At 46.4% G+C, this 27,565-nt stretch overlaps 2 protein-coding genes across 20 annotated transcripts in view; one reads left to right on the plus strand and one right to left on the minus strand.

The window, feature by feature from the left end:
- NMT1 (N-myristoyltransferase 1) overlaps positions 1-3,450 on the minus strand; it is a 35,106-nt gene extending 31,656 nt beyond the window's left edge. The window contains exons 1-2 of one of the 3 annotated variants that reach the window (XM_077164094.1): positions 830-948; positions 534-711 (exon numbers count right to left, since the gene is read on the minus strand). In XM_077164094.1, the coding sequence (XP_077020209.1) occupies positions 534-664 (131 nt within the window). In that variant the 5' untranslated portion in view covers positions 665-711; positions 830-948. Of the gene's footprint in view, positions 1-533; positions 953-3,346 lie in introns of those variants that run through there. The other 2 variants (XM_077164095.1, XM_077164093.1) reach the window with 2 other exon arrangements.
- Positions 449-27,565, plus strand: DCAKD (dephospho-CoA kinase domain containing). 17 transcript variants are annotated; one of them, XM_077164114.1, is made up of 8 exons: positions 449-624; positions 1,421-1,470; positions 2,523-3,658; positions 15,346-15,425; positions 19,092-19,256; positions 19,629-19,832; positions 23,344-23,431; positions 26,302-27,565. In XM_077164114.1, the coding sequence occupies exons 5-8, from the start codon at positions 19,145-19,147 to the stop codon at positions 26,591-26,593; spliced, it is 696 nt and encodes a 231-aa protein (XP_077020229.1). In that variant the 5' UTR covers positions 449-624; positions 1,421-1,470; positions 2,523-3,658; positions 15,346-15,425; positions 19,092-19,144; the 3' UTR covers positions 26,594-27,565. The 17 variants fall into 17 exon arrangements, with proteins under 17 accessions (XP_077020229.1, XP_077020232.1, XP_077020225.1 ...); XM_077164110.1 differs by lacking the exon at positions 449-624 and adding an exon at positions 769-1,124 and having other exon boundaries at positions 19,030-19,256; XM_077164111.1 differs by lacking the exon at positions 449-624 and adding an exon at positions 769-1,124 and having other exon boundaries at positions 19,145-19,256.

The following is a 27,565-nucleotide window of genomic DNA, read 5'->3' on the forward strand; positions in this document are numbered from 1 at the left end:
ATGTACGGATTATTTGGATCAACGGACACCGTGTAACTCAAAACAACCTGCAGTAATTACCTAGGGTTTATAAAGTGAGTTTATATTTTGACTTCTCCAGTACTGCTATTTCACAACATAATTATGGTTTGAATAGCCTGATGAATTTCCTCATTGAAGGTGAATGTAGGGAAATGTTTTATTTTTCGTTTATTGCTAACCATTTTGTTCACACAACACCTTTATACTGTACTGTCATTGGACGGCCCCGCATTGTGCTCTTTTCCCCGGACGAGCCTGAAGCAAACGAGTGGAACATTACACAGAAGAACTTTTACACAATAAAAGTACTGAATGTCTCCGGCCCTAATATACTGAACGCCCAATCCTGGTAAATGACAAAGACAGCAACCAATCACCAGACAGGACCCACTGTCTTAGCCAATAAGAATATAGGGGTGGGCCTTAGAATAAGCTGCCGGTGACTTCCCCGCACCCCAGAGAACCAGGTTGTGGGAGAGACTGGGTAGCAATTGGGCCGACTATCTTGTTACCCCCGGTTGTAGCTGTTGTCCTCCTCGTTTTCGCAATCACTGCAGTGCTCATGGCCGTTTCCGTTCCCTTCCATCATCTGCGGCAGCGGAGGTACCGGCGGCTTCACTGCTGTCTCACTCTCGTCCGCCATCTTGCGTTGCGAGAGCCGGGCTCCGCGCCTCGCTACATGGGGGCTTCCTATTGGATATGGGGAACTTGCGCTATCTTCTGGGTTTTGTAGTTTTTATGGCGAAGGATTGAGCCTCACCTAGGAGCGGCTCGTGCCCGGAAACCGGAAAGAAGTGGACTACAATACCCAGAAATTATGAGGGAGGGTGTCCTTTAGGTGGGAAGGGACAGCAACACGCGGAAGTCCTAGGCGTTCCGCCGAGCTTTGAGGAGAGACCCGCCCCGAGGTCGATGGAGTCCACCCTTCCCCAGGGTGGACGCGTGGCATGCTGGGAGTTGTAGTTCCATGCTCGATTAGGGGTTCTGGCGTGGAGGCTCCAAAATCCAAGTTAGAGCAAGTTTGACCTCAGCTTGCTCTAGCCAGTGCCTGGGCCTTAGGTGAACCGGTACTGGTTGCCGTTAAGGACCTTTAGCCATCCCGGGTAAGTGAGAGGGTCGGAGACCCTCGGGTGTGACCCGTCCGGAGCCAGAATGGCTTGGGCCTTTTCGGAGAGGCTTTTCTGCAAGAAGCCAGGTTGGCCCCTGGCCGCCTTACTCACTCGGGACTCTGGGCAGCCCCTGATCGTTGATAGTTCAAGTCCTCGTGAGAGGCTGTGGGTGGTGGGGTGTGGAGCCCTGAACCTGAGCCAAGAGACTTTACTGCTCAGTCAGGCCTCGTGGTTTCTTGTCCTCCAGGTACTGGTCTCCACTAAGCAGACGTTTCCCTTTCATTCTCCAGGAACAGCCATCCACTTTGCTGAGCATTTACATCCCAGGCCCTGTGATGAGGTATTTTGTACATTATCTCACTTAGTCTTCCCAGCAAACCTAGAATGTGGGTACTATTAGTATCCCCCCTCGTCACAGATGAAGAAATGAGGCCGAAAGAGGGTAGTAAATTCTAACCACGGCTAGTAAGTGGTAAAATCATAACACAAATCTGGATCTCTGTGCCCTAGGCCCTCTGAATTCTCTATCATTACAAAAATCCCATTGTCTGATACACATCTACCCCCAAAATCCGTTATTAGAAGGTAACTGCAACATTTTAATCTGCTTTTAGCCTTCAGTCCCTTGGGTCTCACTCTGTGACTGAGTAATATCTGAACTGGGTGCTGAGGAAAGAACCCAAAGACATGGTTCCCATTCAGGTTGGAGGTTGTGGGTGGTGAGGAAAGAACTAGTTCATCCTGCTAGAGAGCTCCCTGGGCAAAAACAGAAATGATCTTTGCCTTTGGGAAACTATGAATATGGGAAGAAGAGTAGAGTGGGAAGAAGTAGTTCCCATCTGACTCAGGGAAACAAAACACAAGTAAAATATAGAGCTAAATATAGTCAACTCTTAGTTTTTAAGTTGGTTGCAGGAGCAGAAGTAAATATGATTCAAAGCAGTTAGAAACTCCTGCTTAGGCTGAGAGCTGTCACCCACACTGACCTGGCCAGGGCTAGGACTTCTGTCAGCATGATACCTTATATGCAGCTGCAGAAGGAGGAGGCGGTCAAAGAAAATAATAAGCCTTAAAAGTATTAGATGGGGGCTGGCCACGGTGGCTCAGCAGGCAGAATTCTCGCCTGCCATCTCATAGACCCGGGTTCGATTCTCGGTGCCTGCCCATGCAAAAAAAAAGTGTTAGTTGGATTTAACTTTTCTAAGTATTTTGACCCTACTTTAGTTAATAATGACCTTGTGAAGTAGGTTGAGAAGGTGTGATTTACAGAAAATTGTGCTTGCAAAAAATTAATAAATAAAAAATCAAACAGTGATACTGAATTACAAAACTGGGACCAGAACTCTTATCTGGGTATCCTAATTCCCAATCCTTTATTTTCTTTTCCCACAGATAAGCAGAGGTCGAATGAAGACCAAAGAACAACCAGAGAAGAATAATATTAGGGAATGAAGGCCCTGATTTCTGTGAATGCTGCCATTCTTGCAGGTCAGAGCTTGAGTAAGACCTTGTACTTCACTGCAAACTGAGCCGGCTTTTACTGAAGCAGTTTTTCTAGGAAGTAAGCAGACAATGTGGCTGTCATGACCAAGTTCAGAATGCAACTACAAGTCCAAAGTTCTGGAATGCAGCACCTCCAGGAATTACAGAGAAAGAAGGGACCTGAGGGGCACTTTCTCTCTCTCTCTCCCTCTCTCTCTTTGTCTCTGTTTCTCTCAGTATTTTTCAAATCAGGATTCTCAGATTTTAAAAGATTCATGAGTTCTCTATAATAAAATTTAAACTTTATGTATTTAAAAAGAAACTGAACACATATAGTCACTTTACCACTTGATAACTGAGTATTGCCACATGGGATTTTAGTATTTAAGTTTTTTGGGGGGAAGAATTTGTCACATTTGTACAGAATGTTCACCCAAAGCAAAGTAATGGAGAGTTTCCTAAATTTTTTCTTGGGGTTCCAAGAGTTCTCATATTTTTTCCTCCTCACCCCCATAAGAGACAGCCTTTCACTTTCAGACAATTCTAATTGGTGGGAAGTTGGCCAAGTTCTGCCTTATGGGGTTATGCAGAAATGTACAGTCTTGTGTCCTTATAATTATTACATTTCCTACAATTAGTATTTGATTCCCTAAAATTCTTCTCTTTTCTGAGCTCCTCATCACAGTAGAATGGCAGGACCCTTTTGTCTAGCCCTACTGGCTCTTCCCACACACCTGTTCTGGCAGGGCATTACATGAAGTTAGTGGGTACAGCAGGCCTCCGAGGGTGGCTGAGTGACCTGCCTGTGGAACTCTGCAGCTTCTAGAATTTACTCCTATCACAGACACTTCCCTCAACCCCTCACAGATGGAGGCAGTAGAATGTGGTGGTTAGAGTCCAGGTTCCAGAATCTGACTCTGCTGGTTCCGGCTGAAACAGCCACAAGACTTAACCTGAAAGAAAAATAGGGGGAGATCCATCCGGGATTGCCCAAAACTGCTCCACAATGGGGCTGTTGAGATTCAGAAGAAACGCTGAATGCCAGGGTAATCAATCCTTAAGCATTTATTAGGAGAACTTACATACAGAGAGCTGCCAAACAGTGAGACTGGCAAATTCACTTGAGTATGTCTACGCCTATGGCAACAGCTGGGGGACAAAGGTGTCTGAATGCCAGAAGTTTGTGTGCCAGATTTGGGAAAACATCTGGGTATGTGCTCTTTTCTCAAAACAAAGTGTGCTTGGGGTGGGCAGTATTCAAGGTTGTGCTTGCAAAAAAAAAAAAAAAAAAAAAAATCGAACAGCCAAAGCTGGGCATGCTTCCAGGGAGTTCACAGAGTCAATGGTAAGAAAGAAGAATAAGGCCTTCAGGGTGGGGAAGCTTAAAAAGTAAGAGGGCAGAAGCAGGGACTCCTGCAATATAGTGACCCCTTATGTTTATACAATGCAATAACCAAATTATTTTCCTCCTTCCCCTTTCCCAAGGGGTCTGTATGTCTGGAGAGGTGATCTTGGGCCAGGTCACAAAAGGCCCTGCATTTCAGGCTAGGGAGTTTGGACTTTATCTTCCAGCTGGTGAGGACCTATGGGAGGTGGGTTTTGTTTTGTTTTGTTTTGTTTTGTTTTTTGGAAGTTTTATAATAAAGGATAAATATTAATGATATTTGTAAGGTTTGGTATGAATTTAATTGCATATTAATATTTATTTTAAATAAACATACTGAAAATAAATTTCATTATAAGAACAAGAGTCAAAGACCTGGGAGTCAAAGGAGTCATTTCTAATGGATTCAAGGAGTTGTTAATCAAACAAAATTTGAAACACCACCATGTTCCAGGCATCATGCCGTATGTTAAGGATACAGAGGTGACTGAGAAGCAGTATGTTGTCAGTATAAAGATCATATAAAAAGCTAGAGTCACCTCAAAGTTTACTATTACTCCCCTGAATAATGAAGGATATGTTTTGAGGCTGAGAAAGCCCTTGATACTACCAAGGTGAAGCTTCAGTGCAGAGAAGGTGCTTGGTTAAAGCCTCTGCAGCAGCCCTTCAACCTTTACCCCGGCAGAGTTGCAGCAACTATTGTCAGATTGGACCACAAGGATATCAATTTAAAAGACAAGGCCTCTCTCATAAACAAGAATCTGGGAAAATCAGAATCATCTGCAAAAATTTCCTAACAGCATGAGATTTTGTAGGTTTGTCCAGAGTGATGCCCCGATAAATCCCAGAGTGATGTAAACAGTGAATAAAAAGTTTTTGTGAAGTCCCCTTGGGGGAATGGTTAGAAAGGGGGAAAATTCAACTCCACCATCTGGAGAATTCCTGATATTCTCACAAGCAGTGGAAACAACCAAAGCAATAGGCCGAGCCCTCAATCTTGGGGTTTGTTCATATGAAACTTATCCCCGCAAAGGACAGGCTAAGCCTACTTAAAATTAGGCCAAGGAGTCACCCCCAGAGAACCTCTTTTGTTGCTCAGATGTGGCCTCTCTCTCTCAGCCAACATGACAAGCAAACTCACTGCCCTCCCCCTCTCTACATGGGACATGACTCCCAGGGGTATAAACCTTCCTGGCAACGTGGGACAGAAATCCTAGAATGAGCTGGGACTCAGCATCAAGGAAATGAGAAAACCTTCTAGACCAAAAGGGGGAAGAGAGAAATGAGACACAATAAAGTATCAATGGCAGAGAGATTCCGAACAGAGTCAAGAGGTTATCCTGGAGGTTATTCTTACGCATTATATAATATTACCTTTTCAGTTAAGGTATTTTGGAGAGGCTGGAGGGAAGTGCCTGAAAATGTAGAGCTGTGTTCCACTAGCCATGTTTCTTGAAGATGACTGTATAATGATACAGCTTTCGCAAGTGTGACTGTGTGATTGTGAAAACCTTGTGTCTGATGCTCCTTTTATCTACAGTATGGACAGAAGAGTAAAACATATGGATTAAAAATAAAAAAAATAATGGGGGAACAAATGTTAAATTTAGTAGATTGAAATGCTAGTGATCAATGAAAGGGAGTGATAAGGGATATAGAAAAAAATAGGGGAAACAAAGGCTAAAATATATTGGGTAGATGGAAATACGAGCAGCCAATGAGAGAGAGGGGTAAGGAGCTTGGTATGTATGAGTTTTTTTTCTTTTTTCTTTTTATTTCTTTTTCTGAATTGATGCACATGTTCTAAGAAATGATCATGGTGATGAATAGAGAGCTATGTGATAATATTGTGAGTTATTGATTATATACCAAGAATGGAATGATCACATAGTAAGAATGTTCGTGTTTGTATGTTATTTTTAAAAATAAAATGAGGGAAAAAATTGAAAAAAAAATTTTCGTAACAGTATGCCCCAGGAATAATCATTGTCATGGTCGCCATGGTTACTGATGGGAATAGGATCAAAGCTGAGAGCCACAGATCTAGGTTATCTGTAAATTGTTTGGCTTGAGGAAGGGGGTAGAGGAGGTAGGGCCATGAGATCTGGTTCTGTAGAAGAGGGATTAGATTTGTTTTATATGACTCGATGGAGAACTAGGATAGAGAGCATCTAAAGAAGACATTTCTAACTGCCAACAGTGAACTCCAAAGGTAGCATGAAGCTGTCATGAGAGGCAGTGAGTTCCCTGATACAGAATATGTCCAAGTAGAGATGACAGACATAACATGAAGGGATTCAAATACTGAAAGGGTGTTTGGATCAAATGGCCCTTTGATCATGAGATGCAATCCCACTTATTGGATGGTGGCAGTCAGCGCTGTTGGGAGTTAAGCAGAAAGATTTTAGGCACTGGGTCAGAGATGATCTTAAGTTCCTTCATTCATCAATGTATTGAGTCCCTACTATGCCAGCCACTGCTTAGGTGCTAAGGATACAGTGGTGAAGAAACAGGATGCCTACCTTAAAGGAACAGAGAACAGACAGAGTTTAGGGAGACAGGTAGGAGGCAGGTGTTCTAGTTTGCTAGCTGCTGGAATGCAATATACCAGAAAAGGAATGGCTTTTTAAAAAGGAGAATTTAATATATAGAAATGTCCAATCTAAGGCATCCAGGGAAAGATACCTTGGTTCAAGAAGGCCGATGAAGTTCAGGGTTTCTCTCTCAAGTGAGAAGGCACATGGCGAACACAGTAAGGGCTTCTCTCTCGGCTGGAAGGGCATGGTGAATATGGCATCATCTGCTAGCTTACTCTCCTGGCTTCTGGTTTCATGAAGCTCCCCGGGAGGCGTTTTCCTTTTTCATCTCCGATGGACTCTCTGCTTCATGGTGCTGCAGCATTCTCTGCTCTCTCTGAATCTCATTCTCCAAAATATTTCCTCTTTTATAGGACTCCAATAAACCAAGACCCACCAAAATGGGTGGAGACATGTCGTCCCTTAATTCAGTTTAACAACCACTCTTGACTAAATCACATCATCCAGGGAGATGATCTGATTACAATTGCAAACATACAGTATTAAACAGGAATTTTTCTACCTTTATGAAATGATATTTTGATTAAAACATGGCTTATCTTAGGGGGCATACTTCCTTTCGAACCAGCACAACAGGGTAGGATTTAACTAAGAATCACCTACTGTATGTGAGGCACCATTAGATTGTTTATCTATTTCTAATTCTTTCAACAACACTGCACAGTGGCAATTTCCACACTGTAAGAGAGGAGATAGGAAGTGAGGCTAAGTGACTTGCTGGGCTTGTATGGGACAGAATATGGGCTTTGCAGTCAACTGATTTGTATGATTAACCGCTAAGGATCAATTTTCTTATATGTAAAATGGGGATGATGACAGTATCCACCTGAAGAACTGGGAGGATTAAATGAGTGAGGCCTACGGAGTGCTCAACACAGGGGCCTGGCATGGCAGGTAGAAAGCACTCAGTTAATTACTGTCCCTAACAATCCCATTGCCAGAGGCTGCACAGTTAGTGAGTGGCCAAGACTGAATCTGTACCCAGGTTTCTGCGGGTTCTTCCCCTGGAATGGAAAGGCGATGGCTACTAAGAGGGGTAATCCAAACCTCCGACCCCTAGCCAATACCGTCCCACGCTCTCGGACCACGCCCTGCCCTGCCACGCCACGCCACGCCCATCGCCGCCCTGCCACGCCCCCTTCCGCGACCGGACATCCGGTCCGCGGGAGCACGTTCCTGAGGCCCCTCCTCGCCCGGCGGAGCCGCTCAGTAAGCGCGGCCGAGATTGGGCGAGTGGCTGCGACCCTGAGTGGGTCAGAGGGCCCGGGTACGTAGCGCGCGACACGGTGGGAGAGCGCGAGCCGTCCCGGGGCGGGGACCGGCTGGGCGTCTCTCCCGCGGCGTTGCCTCTTTCCCCTCGGGCACAGGGGCCCGGGGCCTGTATGGCTGGGTCTTTCCCCGAGGCCGGTCTGGAGAACCACCCCAGAGGCCGGGCACCCAGAACCACCATCGAGGCTCTCCAAAACCTTGGTTACAATTTATTGAACACGTTCCGTAGGTCAAACGCCTTGCATCCAAATTTCAGGGCCTTCACAGCAGCCTGAGAAAGCAAGGTGTCATCCCTGTTTTCAGCTGTGGAAACTGAGAAAGGCTCACAGCTAGAAAACGGCGGAAATGGTGGATTCAAGTCCAGTGTCACTACACTTTAGAACTTTATGGTTTTGACTTTACTCCAGCCTCTGCCACCTCTAGTTATGTGACGTGGGGTGGCTTTCCGACCCTCGGTTCATCTGGGAAAAAAAAAAAAAAAGGGGAATAAAGGTACCCATCGCAGTGGACGGTTTAAAGTGCTTTGCGGAGCAGTGCTTTTATGCCGAGCGCTCCTCACCGCTTGTCCAGACCTCGCTTCTGCGGTCGCGTCTGCGCGGCGGAGCGGGGCCGAGCTCACACGCATCCGCTAGTGAAGACGGCGGCCGGACCGCCGGCTTTCCCACGTCCCAGAGGGAGGCGTTTGGTATCCCTGCTGTTGATTTTGCTTATGAAGTTTCCGAAGATTTTCTTCTCTCCCTTAGCTAAGGGGAAATACCACTCGAATGAACTTTGGCAATATGTCCTGGCTAGTAGGGAACAGAAGCCCTTGAATTTGTTTTATATTTTAAATGTTTTTTTTTGTTTGTTTGTTTGTTTGCGTGGAGGTGATTTTACTTGAATGAATCAGATTGACTTGGTGGGAGGGGGTGCGGGCATAGACCTGGGGAAATGGGTGAATTGCTAGAGAGAGAGAGTTGGCTGGTAAATAGAAGCAACTGGTTGGATGGAGTATGGAGTGGCTTTGTCTTAGCAGGACCCTAGCGTCCTACTAAATCTCTTCTGTTTATCCTAGGCAAGGTCAGAATCTGTTCTGGGTGCTATTTCACGGGCTTCAGAGCCTTAGGAGAAAAGCTTAGGGCTTTTAGGCAGGCAAGCAACAAGCTTAGCTTTGTTTTGAAAACTACCCACGCTCACGTTTTTAGCTTGACAGATAATTTTTTTTCTCTGAAATTTCATTAGTTGGGAAAGATAGGATTTCTGGTTAATGGTAAATGTTGACATTTTAAAATAAAACTGTTATGCCGCTCATTTAAATGTGCGTAGTGGAATCTAAGTACCATAGTGATTTCCCACATCATCCTTTTCGAAAAAAATACGCGAACTAGTTTTTGTTTTACATTATTTTTCCTTCCTGAACTCATATATACATTTTATTTTCTCTGCAGAAATTTTCTTCTTGTAGCTTGAAAGCCTTTGGCGTATCAACCACTTCCCCACAACAGAAATAATTACGAAAATTAAAATTTAAGCAGTTTTAAAAATTGGATTGTGATCATAGTGTTAAGCATTTTCTTTTGAAATGAGTTATTACAGTCATTAAATATACAGTTGATCCAAAGAATATAAATATATTGCAATATGGTAATTGTTAAAGATAGATTTTATTGGAAATGCTTCTCTTAATAAGCTGGGTGGAGCTTTTTCTTTTCCATGCATCCATCCATCCATATTTGTTCAAATGAAAACAGCTATTTTTTGTTTGTTTTCACAGCTATAAGCATTGAAAATGTTTGTTCATATAAATAAGTATACACGTGAATTGAAGCCATTTTGTTGTGGCAGTGTCAATCAATTCTTTGAACACATTCTGAATTTTGGGCCAAAAAAAATCACACAATGATGTATTATTCAAGCAACTATTAATAATCTGTCAATGACATTTCTTTAGCTCCTCCTTTAACTTTGTTGAAGGCAGAGGTGTGGAACCACCTGACTTGACAAAAGGATTTGCTGAGTGGGCACTGTAGGCTGCCATATTCTCAGCATGGATGCTCATATTTTGAACCAGCCCTTTGTGGTGCCCAGGGATTTTGGAATGGGTAGGTAGTTATGCCTTTCTTTGAAGCATGGGAAATGGGAGAGTTCCAGGGGAAGCCAGGAAAGGAGATCCTACAGGAAGGTCTGTTTAGCTGGGAAGAAGTTGTGAAAATTGAGTTGGGAATTTGTTCCCTTTATAAACTGCCTTTGTGCCCCTTGGAAAATCTTTATGCCATCCCCCAGGGATTCATATTCCTCAGTGTGAACACCACCACCTGGAAGTACCTTGTGGGCAAATCATCTCATTTATTTTACCTTCCATTCCATCACCTTTAGAATGGCAATAAATCAAAGAACTTATCTTGTTGGGTTGTTATGCTGATTGGATGAAATCAAGGATGTCCCTGGCGCACACAAAGCACCCAAATGGTGGTTGCTTTCATACTCTAGTTCCTCTTGGCTCAGAAACTCTCCTTTCTAGGCACTCTGCCTCAGTTTCCTCATCTGTAAGCCCAAAATATTGTCAACCAGGAATGTGGGGGAGGGAAATGATATGGAAAAGGTTTTGTAATTCTCACCATAGATTCTCTGGAGTAGACGTGTTCTTATAACAATAGTTAATGTTGAGTTCCTGCTTCTCATGAGCTAGATATTTTGCTGGATGTTTTATATATTCATGCAACAAATAATTGTTGAGGCCCTTGTACTTGTCAGGCCCTCTTTTAGGCACCTTGGTTGCGGCAGTGCCCAGAATGTAGAAAGAGGTAGATTACAAATAAACAAACATGTAGTCATATAGCAGGTGGTGATGAGTTGGTAAGTGTTACGAACAAAAATGAAACAGTAAAGAGAATAGAGAGTGAACTGCTGCGCTAATTTATATATATCTCTGATAAGGTGATGATGGGGCAGAGAAGGGAGTGAGCCCAGGGGAAGAGGTTTCCATGAGGTGGGAGCAGCCTGTCCACAGGCCAAGGTGGGAATGCACCCAACATGGTCCCGGAGGAGCAAGGAGGCCAGTGTGCTGTAGGGGAATGATCGAGGGGGGAGAGGGCAGATGATGCTTTGAGAGGATACAGACTGAATGTATCAAAACCCCAGAAGGACTGGGGTTTCACTTGGAGTGAGATGAGAGCCATTGGAGGGTTTTGAGCAGAGGGCTGGCATTTTTTAAGGACCACACTGGCTTTTGTGTTGCAAATAGACTGTCGGGGAGCACGGGTAGCAACAGGGAAATCATTTAGGAGGCTACTGCAGTAATCCTGCCCTGGAGCCTGGACCAGAGGTATCTGGCTCGGTTGTGAGGGTGGGGGGTAAAGCTGGTAGGGTGTTCTGATGGACTGGATGAAGAGCATGAGAGAGGAGCCAAGAGGACACCAGGGTTTTTGGCCCGAGTTACTGGAAGGATGGAAGTGCCTTTGTACAAATGGGGTGGGCCACACTGACTGTGACATGGCACACACTAAGTTACAGAGAGTTAGGTGACCGTGACTTATGTCACCGTATTTAATCCTGACAAAGCCCCTGTCAGTAGTCATTATTAAGCCCATTTGACCCTCTAAGAAACAGAAGCTCAGAATGCTGAAGTAATTGCCCAAGGCTACAGCTAGTTAAGGGACAGAGCTGAGATCCAAACAGAGCTCCCTTTGGCTCCGAAGCCCATGGACTCTGTGCTGTTTCACAGGTGCTTCGGGGAGTTGGCTTTCCCTGTGGTGCCTTTTCTGCATAAATTCCAGCAGGGTAGTCCAGTCCAAACAATCTCCCCTCCCACTCATAAAAGGTCCCTGGAGTGATGGTTTGTGCTCAAATAGAGGAGACCTTGCCCTCCCTTCTTTTGGTCTTGGGAAGTGGGGAGCTGACCAACACCTCTTCTTTTGGCTCCCTCCAGATAATTGGCAGTTTGGAGGAGGTAGTGACTTAATAGGCTGAGCTTGATGGAGAGAACTTTGACTCAGGGAGGTTTAAACTGCAACCTCTCACCGATAATGAAAGATTAGGACTGGGGAAACCGTATGTTAACTATTAACTGGAAAACAGTATAATTTGCAACCACTGGTTCCATGAGAAAATAATTGGGTCCCAAGGCAGGGAATGACTTGTTTTCGTGAATGATTATATTGATCATTGGAGCAAAATAGATACATCCCCTTTGAAAAGCAAATCAAAGGAGAAGTGTCTGGGTGATCAGGTATACCCAGTGTGAGATCCTGAGAGGCTGCCAAAGGAGTAAAAGAAGTCGCAAGCTAATGAGGGAGACCCATCCTGGCCTCCGTGCGGTGGGTTTGGAACTGTTGATGGGAGATGTAAAGCAGTAGAACTTGCTTCCAAACTAAATCTTGAGCTCTCCCAAGGGAGGAGAGAGAGAGTGTCCATTCATGTAACAGTCCCCTATTCTGTTTAATTCATTGGGTGTTTTGTTTATTTCCTTTTTTTTTCCCCAGAGGAGATTTACTAGCAGCAGGCAGCATGTTCTAATGGAAGAGGGAGCAGGTTAGGAGACAGTTTCCAGCCTCCCCTTTGATGCTGGACAGGAGACTGTGACTCCAGGTGTTGCGCCTCCTCTTCCCTGGACCTATACCTTGGCCAGCTCATGGAGTCATTTAGTTATTCCTTTAATAAATAGTTATCAAACACTCACTCTAATAACCAAGAGAGAATTTTTTCCCCCTATTATTTATTTTTATTCCATATGTTCTACTCATTTGTTGACAAGGTAGATAAAAGGAGCATCAGACAAAAGGTTTTCACAATCACACAGTAACATTGTGACAGCTATATCATTATTCAATCATCCTCAAGAAACATGGCTATTGGAACACAGCTCTACATTTTCAGGCAGTTCCCTCCAGCCTCTCCATTACATCTTGGTTAACAAGGTGATATCTACTCAATGCATAAGAATAACCTCCAGGATAACCTCTTGACTCTGTTTGGAATCTATCAGCCATTGACACTTTGTCTCCTTTCACTCTTCCCCCTTTTGGTCGAGAAGGTTTTCTCAATCCCTTGATGCTGAGTCTCAGCTCATTCTAGGATTTCTGTCCCACGTTGCTAGGAAGGTCCACACCCCTGGGAGTCATGTCCCACGTAGACGGGGAGAATGGTGAGATTGCTTGTTGTGTTGGTTGGAGAGAGAGGCCACATCTGAGCAACAAAAGAGGCTTTCTTGGGGGTGACTCTTAGGCCTAAATTTTAAGTAGACTTGACCTATCCTTTGTGGGGTTAAGTTTCATATGAACAAACCCCAAGACTGGGGGCTCAGCCTATAGCTTTGGTTGTCTACACTGCTTGTGAGAATATCAAGAATTCAACTTGGGGAAGTTGAATTTCTCCCCGTTCTCACCATTCCCTGAAGGGGGCTTTGCAAATACTTTTCCACTCACTGATCGAATCACTCAGGGATTCATCAGGGCATCACTCTGGACAAATCAACAAAATCTCATGTCCTACCTGAGATTCCAAGTACTTATGGTGTTCAATCAAACTATCTACATATGTTATATTAGGAAATGCACTAGTCAAAATATAAATTTTGTAACAAATAAGCATTTTTTGCTTTAGTCTCACACATAAGGTGACATTTTAAAATATTAATTACCATCTATTTTCAGCACCCTGCAATAATGACATTCCTTTGTTCTCCCTCATGCAAAAACAATTTTAAAATTTGTACATTTAGTCACTATTATTATACACTCTAGGCATTCCTAGATTATACCATCTCAATCTTTAACATCTATCTTTCTTTCTGATTTCATTTATGTCCCCAGCCCTCCTCCCTCTATCATTCTCACATGCAGCTTCATTCAGTGTTTTAACATAATTGTATTACAGTTAGGTAGTATTATACTGTCCATTTCTGAGTTTTTGTATTCAGTCCTGTCCAAGAGGGAATATTGATTGAATGCTTAGGTTATACCAGGCACTATTCTAAGCATTTTACATGTATTCACTTATTTATTCTTCACAGCTCAGAGAAATAGGTGCCATTAGCTCCATTTGACAGATGAGGAGACTGAGTCACAGATAGGTTAAGTGACTTGACTGTCTACAAAAGTGATAGAGATATATGCCTGACATGACCCCGGAGTGTAACCTGGACATCTCCCTTGGCCTCTTGGAACTTCTTTTATCTAACATATTAAAAATAGTCACACAAACAGAAGTACAGACCCTAAAAGGTACAAGGGAGGGAGAGTAAACAAGTGGTGAGAGGGCTCTGGGACTTAATTGGTATTGGGGGTTGGAGATGGCCTCTCTGAAGAACAACTGTGACTTGCTCCTTTGCTGCTGCCATGTCCTTCCTTGTTCAGAGAGTCCTCTTGGTCCCTCATTTAAAACACCACCCTCATCACTCTTAATACCCCTACCTACTTTATTTTTCTTCATAACAGTTCACCACCACACATACTCTGAGTTTTCTTACATCCCTCCTTACCACCCCACCTCCCACAGGCTTTGTGAGTATGGGGCCTCTTGTTTCGAACAGTGCCTGGTGTCTGATTAGTTGAGGGGATGAATGTGGGAATAAAGAGTTAGCCAGGAGGAGAGTGTCCTGGGTAGAGGGAACAGCATATCCAGACGTTTCAAGTAGGAAAGAGCCTACATGTACATCAACAGAAGGAAGACCAGTGTGATGAGCCGGGCATGGACAAGGAGTGACTGAGAGGTTGGAGGGGTGGCAGGGAGCAGATCATACCAGGCCTGGAGGCCTTTGAGGTGCTGGGAGGGAGAAGACTGTGGGTTTAAGCAGGGGGGTGACATGATGAGGCGTTCACTTTAAGCCATGCCTCTGACTACAATGTGGAGGAATGTTTGGGGAGAAGCAAGACAGGGACTAGGGGATCAGGTCAGAGACTACTGCTGGTGGTTTAGATTAGCAGGGTGTGAGGTGCTGGTGGCTTAGATTAGCAGGGTGGACCCAGTGGAGTTAGAACTCTGACCATGTGGGGAAGTTGGGCTATTAGTCTGGTGGCCCGTGAAGCAGCCCCATCATTTTTCCTTAAGAGAAGCACTGCCTCAGCAAACTCCAGAAGAGAGACTGTTCTTCCCTGAGTATATGTTTCTTGGTCTTCTCAAAGCTACAGGTCCCAAGAGGTAAGAGCTGAAAGACAATTTGAAGAAATTCAGTGAGAGGGGCCCATTGATGATGGAGTACAGTAGCATTTGAGCCTCATCTCACAGATGTGGAAGCTCAGGCTAGGGAGGTCTTAGAGGTCATAGCAGATTTTGGATGCAGATATCACTCTGGCCCAGAAGTCCTTACCCTTTTCTTTACACCACTGCCTTTCCATTGATGTGGAGAATGAGAAAAGGAAGGATTGGATGTGGCTCCTACTGGAGCTGGAGGCCTACTTTTTCTCCTAGTCCTATGTTGGCTGGCGCCTCTGTGGTATGGGATTAGTTCCAGAATCCAGCTTCTTCTCTGTTACCGTGGGACATGGTGGTTTTCTTGTTCCTCCAGCTAAGCCAGCTCCATGAACGGCTTTTGGTATTGAGGAGGAAGATTCCCAGGCCACCAACAGTCATCCTTTGATTCACCAGGTGAGCATTTATTGATTGTTCCGGGGAGAGTGCTGAACCATGAGAGAAAGGAAGAAAGCACTCGTGAACCTCAGAGCCTCCTGTAGGAGCTGATGTGGTTGTTAACACTGAAGGACCAGTCCCCTCATCTTACAGGTTTGGAAACAGGCTCAAAGGGGAAGGCATTCAAGGATCAACCATTTCTATTGATGGGGCATTTAGAACACTGGGCCAGGATGAGGTGGAGGCATGTTACATTTAAACAGTTTTATGGCAGAGTCAACACTGGAACCCAAGCCTCTCAACTTGCTGTTTTAGCGGTAGTTTTGGTGCCCAGCTGGCTAGGGTCCCACCTGAAATTCAGATTCAGTAGGTCTGGAGTAGAACCTGGGTATCTGTACCTTTCCTGAAGTTTCATAGGGAGTTTAGATCATAATCAGATTTGGAAATTACTGTAATGGACCCACTGCCTCAATGAAAAGGCAGTGGAGTGAAGGATGATTGTAACAGGTTCATGAACACAGGTTATCAAAGGTGGCCACTTCTCCATGGGTGCTAGGAAAGGAGCTTCTGGAAAGGTCTAGGTGGAACTTAGAGGCAGCTTGGAAACTAAGTCTCCATTTCCTCCTTGGTAAGCCTTGAGAACTGTGGGCTCTGGTTTGCTACAGCTCCCTCCCCGGCAGTTATATAAGCAGATGCGGAGTGAGGAGGCACCCTCCACACCCCCACTGGGTCCAGGTGAGCACCACATGACCACTCTTGTTCACTTGTCAGTGCTCTGTTCACAGCTGGTTTCAGCGGTTACTGTCTTGTCTCTCCAAACTTCCCGAGCCTCACTACAGAGCACAAGGAGCTCAGTCAATGATTAGTGAAAGAATGAATTATGGAGAGGCTCATTGGATGGTAACAGCTGTTATTTGTCCAACTCCTTTAAGCCAGGGGCCCAGAGCCTCCCTAGACCTGTGCTTCTCCATCCCTTTGGCCTTCTTGACTTAGGCCCAGCAGCTGTTGGTCTGTCTCCACAGATGGTGATCCAAGGCACCAGGAAGGGAAGCTATTCATTAGAGCCTAGAATTTACCTCTCTGTTCTAGTTACTGTCCACAAGTCTCCCCACCCCCATTCTGCAGGAGGTAAGCAGTAGAATGGCCATCAAAAATCTCTTTAGTTCTGAATTGATTTGCCTACAGACACATTCATCTTTCCTTATTTTGTCTCAGTCTAAAGGCGAATTCATTTTCCCTTTCCTGTGGACAGTGAAGGCATTAGGAGCCAGGAGCCCTGAGTCCACCCAGTCTCTACTAAGAGCTGTGGCCCTGGGAAGTCCCTTCACCTCGCTGGTCTTCATTCTCCACAACTGCAAATGAAGAGTCCGACTCGATCCCAAACCTTGCTATACATCAGAACCACCTGGGCACATCTGACTTAGTAGGTCCCAGGAGAGGTCCTGATGCCTGTGCATGGCCTACTTGTTGGATGACCATGGCTTGTATTCAATGACAGGGAGTCAGTACCCTGTGGAGAACTGGCCCTCTCCCCTTTTCTAGGCCCCGGCCTGGTCTCAAGTCTGTCCCATTCCTCCAGCCTGTTGTTAAGTGACAAAGAAACAGATTCCTATTGCTTTAGAGACAGGTGCAGAATTGGGATTAAAAATGTTGCATTCTCCATTTCAGAGCTTCAACTAAGTGGACCAACTCTATTTTTATTCTGGATGATTAAACATTATTTTTAACTCCTTTTTGTAAACTAGAGGGGATACCACCTGGGGGCAACTCCACCTTCAGAGAGACTGAGAAGAAATAGTTTTTAAACGGTTCGGTAATTTACTTAAGTTCCTCCATTGGTTGATGATTGTGGTGGATATTTTCCTGTCCCCACTCCTGGCTTCCCTGGGTTTCGGTGAGATTGACCCTAGGCAGATTTAAACTTCGAGCTTGATGCCCACCACCCACCCACTCAGCTCACATCTGAACAGCCGTCACCCTATCACTTGGTATATCCTCAGGGTAGGTACCCTCATTTCAGCATGAACTTGAGCAGAGTGTAATTAGGACAGTAAATCTGCTGTTCAACAAACAAACAAAATTTTGGACAGATTTCAAGGTCGTGGGGAAGTAATTTGACACCAAGTGGGAGAAGAGAGCTGACCTTCAATTTAATTTCTTCCAGCCTGGGAAAAAAGTCCAAGACAAGGCAGCCCAGTTTACTCCAGAAAATGCAACATGACTTTAACAAAATCTGTAAGATAGTTTGAGGTTGAAGGAATGGAGACATGATTTCAGGACAGTTGTTTTTGTTTCTTTCTATGCTTTGCAGTATAACCTGCACATCGCCTGAGAGCATTTAACACCATCTGACTGACCTTGCCTGCTCAGCATTTGGACTGCTAAATTTATTCTGTTCATTTACCTTATTTATGAATCTTTTTAAAAGAATACTGGAGGCTTTTCTTGAAAGAATTTTCTGTCTCCAAGTAGACCCAGAGCTCCCCAAACTCAGTACTTGACTCTCTGGCCAGGCTATATCTGTGTCCCTTCCTTTGCTTCCCTGCCCCTGCATGGTTTTTGTTTGTTTGTTTGTTTGTTTGTTTATTAATTTTTTATTTATGATACATAACCACATACAAGCACAAACATTCTTATCATATGATCGTTCCATTCTTGTTATATAATCAATAACTCACATTGTCATCACATAATTGTATATTCATCATCGTGATCATTTCTTAGAACATCTACATCAATTCAGAAAAAGCAATAAAAAGAAAACCAAAAAAAATTCATATATACCATACCCCTTACCCCTCCCCTTCACCGATCACCAGCATTTCAATCTACTAAATTTATTTTAACATTTGTTCCCGTATTATTTATTTTTAATCCATGTGTTTTACTTGTCCGTCGAATAAGGTGGACAAAAGGAGCATCAGACACAAGGTTCTCACAACCACACAGTCACACTGTGATAGCCATGTCATCATACAGTTATCTTCAAGAAACATGGCCACCGGAGCACAGCTCCACATTTTCAGGCAGTTCCCTCCAGCGTCTCCATTAAACCTTAACTAAACAGGTGATATCTATTCAATGCGAAAGAATAACCTCCAGGATAACCTCTTGACTCTGTTTGGAATCTCTCAGCCGTTGATACTTTATTTTGTCTTGTTTCACTCTTCCCCCTTTTGGTGAAGAAGATTTTCTCAATCCCTTGATGCTGAGTTCTAGCTCATTCTAGGATTTCTGTCCCATGTTGCCAGGAATGTCCACACCCCTGGGAGTCATGTCCCATGTAGAGAGGGGGAAGGCAGTGAGTTTGCTTGTTGTGTCGGTCAAGAGAGAGAGAGAGGCCACATCTGAGCAACAGAAGACATTCTCTTGGGGGTGACTCTTAGGCCTAATTTTAAGTAGGCTTAGCCTATCCTTTGTGGGGTTAAGTTTCATATGAACAAACCCCAAGATTGGAGGCTCGGCCCATTGCTTTGGCTGTCCCAACTGCCTGTGAGAATATCAAGAATTCTCCACTTGGGGAAGTTGAATTTTCCCCCTTTCTCACCATTCCCCCTAGGGTACTCTACCTGCATGATTTTGGTCCCAGCATCAATGAGGCCTGCTCTTGTCTCACTGGCAGGTCCTTCCGGGGGTTTTCCAGTCACAACCACCCCCGTCAACTGAGCTTGCCTTATTTTCCAGTGATTCCCAGTTCCTGTTGGTGGTCTCACTGGCCTCCTTTTTTTCTGGGCAAGATGTTCCTCGTGGGCCTGACAGGGGGCATCGCCTCCGGCAAGAGCTCAGTGATCCAGGTGTTCCAGCAGCTGGGCTGTGCAGTGATTGACGCTGACGTCATCGCCCGGCATGGTGAGTTGGGGAGTGGGGGGTGTACACAGCAGCTCCCAGGGCTGCCTTTCTTCTGTCATGCCTCACCTTTTTAAAATTCCCTTCAAGGCCTGAAAGAAGATGAAGGCTTTCCTATCTCCTTTGGTCTCATTTCCTACACTCTTCTCTGTTCTTCTAATTACTATTCCTCTCATTATAAGTTTCCCACTCTCCTTCATTTTGCCCCATTTCCACCACAAGGCTTTCCTCCCTCAGTGCTTTCTCTTCATTCATTGGGTTGATGAAGGAAGCACCCATTAGGTCCCCCATTATTTTGCTTCTGTTCACTTTGGGTCCTCCTTTGGCTGGCCTCAAGGCTCTGGAGAGTGACCCCACCTCCTCCTCATGCTACAGTGGTCCAGCCAGGGTACCCGGCTCACCAGCGCATCATGGAGGCTTTCGGCACAGAGGTCTTGCTGGAGAATGGCGACATCAATCGCCAGGTCCTGGGGGACCTGATCTTTAACCAGCCCGACCTGCGGCGGCTGCTCAATACCATCACCCACCCTGAGATCCGCAAGGAAATGATAAAGGAGACCTTCAAGTACTTTCTCCGGGGTAAGACCCAGGGCCTGAAATAGGAGCTGGGGACAAAGCCCTCTCCTTTCCAGAGCCAGGGCCCTTCTCCTCTGCAGGAAATTTGGCTTGGGTGGGAAAAGCTGGTTATCCAGGCTTAGCAGTTCACACTGTTTCTGGGCATCCCCCCTACTTCCCACCCCCCCAGTGCAAAGCCTTGTACCAGCCCCAGAGGAAAGCCCTTGTCCCTCAACTCTTAAGGAGGTTGACAGTTTAACAAGAAGAGATGTATGGGAATTTTGACCCCTGATCTCTAGGAAGTAAGTTGACTTTTCTAGTAGGGATGGTAACAATGAAAGCTGGTAAATAATAGAGTCCTTAAGCTCTGGCCCTCACAGTTTCTGTGTGGCTTGGTGAAATGATCCAACCCCTCAGCCTGTTTTATCATCGCGTAGTGAACCCTGAAAAGCTCTTAAGAGAACTCAAGAATTCACATTAATGGCTATCAGTTACTACATGAATAGTAACCACAGTCAGAGCCAGATTTGGGTACTTGTTGAGCTGTCTGGGAAAGCAAGTTCGTAGATGGAACTGGGGAAGACCAGGATGGGAAAGGAGCAGGATGGCCAGGGCAGGTGCGGGAGGTTTTCTAAGTAGAGGGTAATTACAGGGTTAGAACTCAGGCGTGAAAGTTCACCTGGCATATGGGCCAGCCAAGTGATGTACCAAGGACTGACAGGGGAAGAGTGTTCAAAAAGCAGGGCTCTGTGGTCAGTTGATGAGAACCTTGCTCATTGGGTGGTCAGCAACTTTTCTAAAGCCATATGCTGTGGCTCAAGCCTTGCTCTTCAGGATGGTGTTGGGTGTAAGGTTGGGGTCAGTCTCCAGGAACAATGAGAGAGCAAGAGCAGTGGCTCGAGATCAGGAAAGAGGCTGGCCCAGTGTCCCTGCAGATCTGCCTGTCAGCCTTTGGCATAGGAGGCCTTCAGCATGGGCTTCAGAGCTAAAGGTTTCACTGCCTATTTCCGCACTATCAGTCATGATGCTGAGCCTTTCCTTCCTGGACCAGACCACGGGAGAGACTTCCAGGTTCTCTTCAGCCATTGTCACTGTGACTTTGGTCAAATCCCTTTTTTCCCTATGCTTCAAGTTTTCATGTACAGAGTGGAGAACCACCCCAAATTCTTTCCTGCCCTCAGTCTTTAGTTATAGCTAGAGCGGCCTCTAGGCACCTGCCCCCGACCCCACCCCACCCCACTCCCACCCTCCTTTGCCAGACTGCTCCAGCTCTCATTTCAGCACCTTGCTGCAGCCTCCTCCCATCCCTCCTCCTTTGGAAGGGTCTCGGGTTTCTCTCTGTCTTTTTCCTATGTCTGTACCAGTACCCCTTCCCATTCCCCACCCAGGAGTGGAGCCTTCTGCTTTTCTTTCCTGCCCTTTTGCTTTCACTCCCAGGCCAGTTACAAGTAACATCTGCAGGGCTTCATGTGGCATTGTCTCTCCCCTTCTGAAATTAAGCAATGGATAATGTCACCCACTCCAAAGCTCTCCCACTGTGTCATCCACCCAGTCCCCCACCCCCCACTGTTTAAATAAAAACCAGAAAGCTCTTTTTAGCTCGATAAGGTGAAAACCAGGGACGACAGCTGTGGCTTCCACAGTCCCGGTTTTTCCCTGATGAGTATAACAAATACAACTGTCAAAGTTGGTATAATCAAACGTCAGATAAGATCACCAGCTGTTGGGGAGGTCTCTGTGTAGGCAGACGGATGTCTTAATAGAGTCAGGAGAGTTTGCAGAGCTTATCAAGCAGGAGGGATGTGACAGCTGAATAGCCCTTTGCCGGTGAACCAAAGAGCTGGCTACATGAGCTCCCAAAAGGGACCCTAGGAGAAAGGACAGTGAGGGAGAAGAAGCAGTGGGACTGGAGCAGGAAAGGGAGATAAGAGGCCCAGAGAGGATCTGGTCTCGGCTCTTCCTGTGAGGTGGGCGGTGCAGGGAGCCAGTGCAGCAACTGGCCTCCCTCCTCCTCGAACAATAGTAATCATCTAATCACTTAGGTGGCATTTAGCGAGGGGCTGGCTGACCGGGGGTGCTGGCTGATGGGGTGCTGAGCAGTTGGCATGCATTCGCATCTGCTCATTTAATCCTGGGAAGGAGGTGTTCCTTTTCCTCACTTATCCAAATGAGGTTCATTAAAGGGCCTAAGGTCACCACCTGGTGGGGAAGTCAAACCAAGCCAGGTCCTCTTGACCATCTCGCATTCAACTGAGGGGTTCTCTTGGGCCTCCTGGGCAGCAGTTCCTGGGGTCAGGAAGCCCAGCAGCTTAGCTTGTCCCCTGGGTCCCTGAATCACCTCGAATTTGCCATTTTCCCTGAGATACCCCTGGAATAGGTGTGATGTACATGTGGTTCATTCTGTGGTTGAAAGTGTATGGTACATCATCCAAGGCTACGGATGCAGTCACCTGCCCTATGTAGGCCAGAGGTCTCTGGGTAGAAGACAGGACAGTCCCTGTCCTGTACCCTTATTGCTCCCCTGGACCCCTACCAGCTTTTTCTCATATATGTAGTTGTTGCGGGCCTAAAGTAAACTGGGAGGGTATGTGTAGCCTATGGTGTTTCTGGGCAGGTAGCCCAAGGGACATGCCACTCACAGTGGGTGAGGGTGCTTTTTTTTTTTTTTTACTAGCTTTGCCTTGTAATGGGAGGTCCAGCCAGTACCTTTTTCCCCATGGGAGATATATATATATATAATTCTAACCACCCCCACCATCTCCAAACCCAGTGCCTACAAATCCCTGGCTAGAAGTCTGCCTCTGACACTGAGCCCAGAAGCAGCCCCTTTCCTTTTGGGGCTGCTGACACCACCCACATACAAGCCCCTTCTGCCCCTTGTGGAGAGTTGGTAGTGGCAGCCACCAGCATGGCTGTTGGCACCCTTCTCCAACAGGGAGCTAGGCTTTGACTTGAGCTCATCAGGGAAAATCTGTCCTTTTGATTTTGTTGTGCAAAGGTGGGATGAAGTAGAGCAGGAAAGGCCCAGTTACTTCTGCCAGCTTCCCTCAGTCTCCTGCAGCGCTGGCTATGTCATTTTCCTGCTCAAAGAGAATAGCTCCTTGGATTCAGGATCAAGATAAAGCCTTTTTGTGCCTACCCTGACCACGTTATCAGTTTCATCTTCACCCTGCTTGAGGCCTTCACTTCAGCCAGAGCAGTAGATGCCTTGCTGCTCTCTGTGCTTTGCTATTCCCCATCCCACCCTCTCATTTTCAAATATCAGAAGTCTGCCCACTTTTCAAGGCTAAGTACAAGTGCCATCCCTTCCACAAGTCTTCCTTGGTCATCAGAAATGATTTTCTCCTGCCTTCTTCCTGAATGGCATTGGAACTGTTCAGTGTATGTCTGCCCTTAGAAGGCCTTCCCCATTGCCAGGAGCCCTCCTCCATGATAGAAGCTGGTGGCTGCGTCTCTGTTCTCACGCCTAGCACATGGCCAGTCTTCAGTATGTGCCTGCAGAATTGAAGTTGTGGGTTTTCTGGTCTCTCCCCAGGATACCGCTATGTGATTCTGGATATCCCCTTGCTGTTTGAGACCAAGAAGCTGCTCAAGTACATGAAGCACACAGTGGTGGTGTACTGGTGAGTGTGTGGGATGGCCCAGCCCCACTGAGGCTGGAAAGGAGGGCCCTGGAGTAGGGCATATTCCTGAAAGACAGCCGTCACTTTGCCCTTTTCCCATGGGGTGGTCAGAGGGCATTGGGGGTTAAGACAGAAGTTCCCAGAGCCTGTAGAAACCAACCCCTGTCCCAGACCCAGTATGCCTGGAAGTGTGGGAAGTGGACCCTCAAGACTTGGGTAGTGTTTGGGAAGGGCTCCTCCTGCTGGCCATTAGAGGTACTTCAACCCAGGTGCCTGGCCTGCCCTGGGCTACCATGTTGTCCTGCACATTTTCCCTTCTATGGCATTTCTCAACTTCCCAAACAGCTCTCACGTTCATTTCTTCAATCGTTTTACCTTTCAGCATGGGATGGTCAGGGCAAGGGTTGATCCTTCTTAGTTATGTAAAAGAAAACTGAAGGCCGAGGTTAAGGAATTTGTCTAGTATTATCTGTTGGCAACACCTATAAAACAAAAAAATTGCATGGAGGGAACTGTCAGAACCTAGCTAAAGAAGCTTTGTTCTCAGAATCTCCCAGGACATGAAGCAAATCAGAATCCAGGTTTGGCAAACAGAGGAGGATCAAACTGTTGGAGAAAATGAGTCACAGTCCCAGTAGGGTTAGAGAGTAGATGCAGGGTGTCTCTGCTTCCCAGAAACTTCCTGGATACCACCCACAAGTGCAGCAGACACATAGATAAGCACTTGATTCTGCAGATATTTTGGGCCTACGGTGGCTCTCAAAAGACTAATGCATAGGAGACTCCTAGCACACTGCAGGTGGGGCCTGGAGTGCTATCTCAGTGTCCCTGCAATATCCTCACCCCCAAGCTCCCCAGCATGACTTTCACTTAAAGCCCACTGTGAATCCCTTGAGCCCAAGTATCCTTCTCAGCTCCCCCATTGGCCCATGTGTTCCCTTGTAAACCTGCAACCTCTCTGGGTTCTTTGTTGCCTGTTGGTAAAAGTCTGTACCCCATGAAGACCTGGAATCCTCTTTGCCTTGGAATCTTAATAACATAATTTGAACTTTGTACCGTGAAATCCAAAAAGTAAAATTATAGGTAAGGAAACAGCAAGGGCTATGACTAGACTTAGGAACATGTGATACACCTGCCATCACCAGATGACTCCATGCTCAGCCTTGCCTTCCTCTTTTTTTATGCTGTCCTTTGAGGTTGATCTGTTTGCTAAGAGCAGAGATGGCTGTGGCTTCTGGTGGATGAGTGGGGCTTGGTCGATTCTATATTGCTCTCCAAGAGATCCTCTTCAGCCCCTGTCAACAGCCAGAGGAGCCTTTACCAGAATCCTGGGGGCCTGCATGTCCCACTTTGAGCACAAATGGGTATATGGCTCTCAGGAGATGCCAGAGAGGTAGTAATAAGTGATTTGAATTTCACAGAAAGAATCTATACTTTATAAAAATAGGGATCCCCTTGTGGATTCTTTTAAATGGCAAGCTGGTACATTAGAAACAATATGGTGCATTTACCAAGGTTTGGTTATTTCAATATGTGATTATTTACATTTTTTGAGGAATGTGGTAATTGTGGAATAAATGTTTGGGTAAAAATTCCATTGCCATGAATAGCATCAAACCGTAAACTATTATATGGGACTATTTCTCAGTCCAGCCAAGAGCTGAAGGAGGGTGCTGCCTTCACTTCCCAGGAGGCCCTCTAGTGTCAGCTATGCTGTGGAAGGCTGTGTATTCACAGGTGGCCCTGGGCCATCCATTCTTGCCCAGATCTTCCCTGCCACAGATGTATGGTGTCCCTGACTGAGGTTGGATATAGCCCTTATTCTCAGCCAAGAAGGTATTGCCTCAACAGTAAATTATCTCCTGTAAAAAAAAGAAATCATTGACCTCTTGGAGTTCATTGAGGTGGAGGGGTGAGCTGCCACCCCTGTGCATGTGTGGCCTTGCTTGGTCTGCTTCCCAGAGTCTCTAAGAGGTGACCAAACTGCAGTGACCAAATCCTCCCATCTTAGAACTGGGAAAACTCAAGCCTAGTGGCAGAGTAGAGAGACCCCAGATAGCAGAAAACAGCCCTTCTCCCTACCTTGTTCCCGTCGAGATGACCCCAATCCAGAGGACTGACTCAGCCAGCCAAGCTGGGCAGTTCTTCCTGAGGGAGGAGGAAGGACCCAGATGAGGAGGTCAGAATGGGTAAAAGCCGTATTCTTTGAATTTCCTTTGGAATTGGGAGTTTAGCTTAATCTTCAGTGCTTAGTCCTGTCCAAAGACTGAAGGGATCCCATTCCCAAGTGCACAGGTCCTTGCACCTTGGGATTTGCCCCTCCCTCTCCATCAGTGGCATAAGCCCAGCAGCACCATCTCTGCATAGTCTATTGTGGATGTGTGGGGGTAGGGGGCAAGGAGTGGGGTCCTTGTGGTGGCCCAGGAAGCTATTCTTGATGCAGCAGGTCCAAACCCCAGGGGAGCTACAGGAAGTATTTAGTTTATAAACACAAGCCTTTCAGTAAAGGTAACCCATCCAGGGACCCAGAATATAACTGATTCCAGGTGATCAAATCTCCCATCTCATAACTGGAGCTTCATGCCAAAGCAGAAAGACTCCAAATGGCAGAAAACAGATACAGCTGCTCTTTCCTCTTTTAGCTTATAATGGGGGGCATAGGAAACCCATAGAGCACCAGGCGCTTCACCAAGAGCAGGCTGAGGGGGGTAGCCAGGGAGCCTAAGTAGCCCAGAGGGCAGGGTGGGATTTGAGGAATGGTCCAGGCCCTGCCAGGCTGGGCCTGACAGAGCTGTCCCACCCCTGTGATTTGCTGGTGGGAAGAAGGCTGGGGCCTGCAGTGCTCAAGCACCTCCTTGCCCTGTCCATAGTGACCGAGACACACAGCTGGCACGACTGATGCAGCGGAACAAGCTGAGCCGCAAGGACGCAGAGGCCCGCATTGCAGCCCAGCTACCCCTGAAAGATAAGGCCCGCTTGGCCCACCACGTTTTGGATAACTCTGGCGAGTGGAGCATCACCAAACGCCAGGTCATCCTCCTGCACACCAAGCTGGAGCGCTCCCTGGAGTACCTGCCACTGAGGCTTGGTGTCCTCACAGGGCTGGCTGGGATTGCTAGCCTCCTATACCTGCTCATCCGCTGCCTCCTGCCTTCCCCCTAGCTGGGCACCACAAAGCAGGAAACTTCCAGGCCACACATCCCTCAGAGGCAGAATCCAGGTCCAGATGACTTCCCCTCAGCCCCCTCAACACAGACACTTGGAATCTGGGCTGGGCCCCACCACTGGACTAACCTTTTTTGTGTATCCTGTCTGAAGCAGAGAAACAGCCCACTGTCAGTCAGTTCTTCCCACCTTCCCCAAGGCCCTTCCTTCCTCATACCACCTACAGAACAGTAGCCATGATGGGCTGTGAAAGCAGCCTTCAGAGGCTATTCTACATTTCTTGCAGGTGGGGGGAGGGGACACAGTCTCTTTGACCATCACCAGGGTGTAGAGCTGGGAGACCAAGAGTTCCCTGGGCTTGAACCCTCTCTGAACAGGTGCCCTATCATGGTGAAAACCTCCTTAGAGGACCATGGGAAATCATTTTGAACTAAGAGCTGCCACCTTGAAAAGGGCTCTAGGTCAAAGCCCTTGGCCAGGATGCAGCAAGGATTGTGGGTAACACTGTTGCCAGAGGCCAAGCCTCTCCTGGAACGAACCTCCAGCAGATCCTTCCAGCACTTGCCACCCTGCACACCACTTCCCAGCCTTTCAGCCCTGCCCTGTCCCCCACTCTATGTCTTCCTGACTCTGAACTCTTGGGACTCCACATGCACCAGGCTTTTCCTCACCTCTCTGCCTTCACCCATTGCCCCTACACCTGGACCACCTTTCCTTTTTTACTACAACTAGCTATCTCCCAGCTCGGGCACCTCCAGCCTGGGTTAGGTGCTTTCAGATACCACTTTGTACCACTCCCCCTCCCATGTCCTGCCTTAATCCATGATACAGTAATCAGCCCAAAGCTGGTTGGTCTCTTACTGAACTGTAAGCCCTTTGAGGGCAGGGGCTGTCTTACTCATCTCTGTGTTCCTAGTATGGAGCCTGGCTGGTTGTAGTTACTTTAATATAAAGTATACTGATCTGAAA

This window comes from Tamandua tetradactyla, chromosome 6 (genome assembly GCF_023851605.1).
Source record: "Tamandua tetradactyla isolate mTamTet1 chromosome 6, mTamTet1.pri, whole genome shotgun sequence".
Lineage (NCBI taxonomy): Eukaryota > Metazoa > Chordata > Mammalia > Pilosa > Myrmecophagidae > Tamandua > Tamandua tetradactyla.

Excerpts from the sequence above, each read along its gene's own strand:
- DCAKD (XM_077164114.1), top strand. The coding sequence starts at position 19,145 with ATGTTCCTCGTGGGCCTGACAGGGGGCATCGCCTCCGGCAAGAGCTCA. Across the intron at positions 19,257-19,628 it reads TGACGTCATCGCCCGGCATG|TGGTCCAGCCAGGGTACCCG; the intron begins GTGAGTTGGGGA and ends CTCATGCTACAG. Across the intron at positions 23,432-26,301 it reads CACACAGTGGTGGTGTACTG|TGACCGAGACACACAGCTGG; the intron begins GTGAGTGTGTGG and ends CCCTGTCCATAG.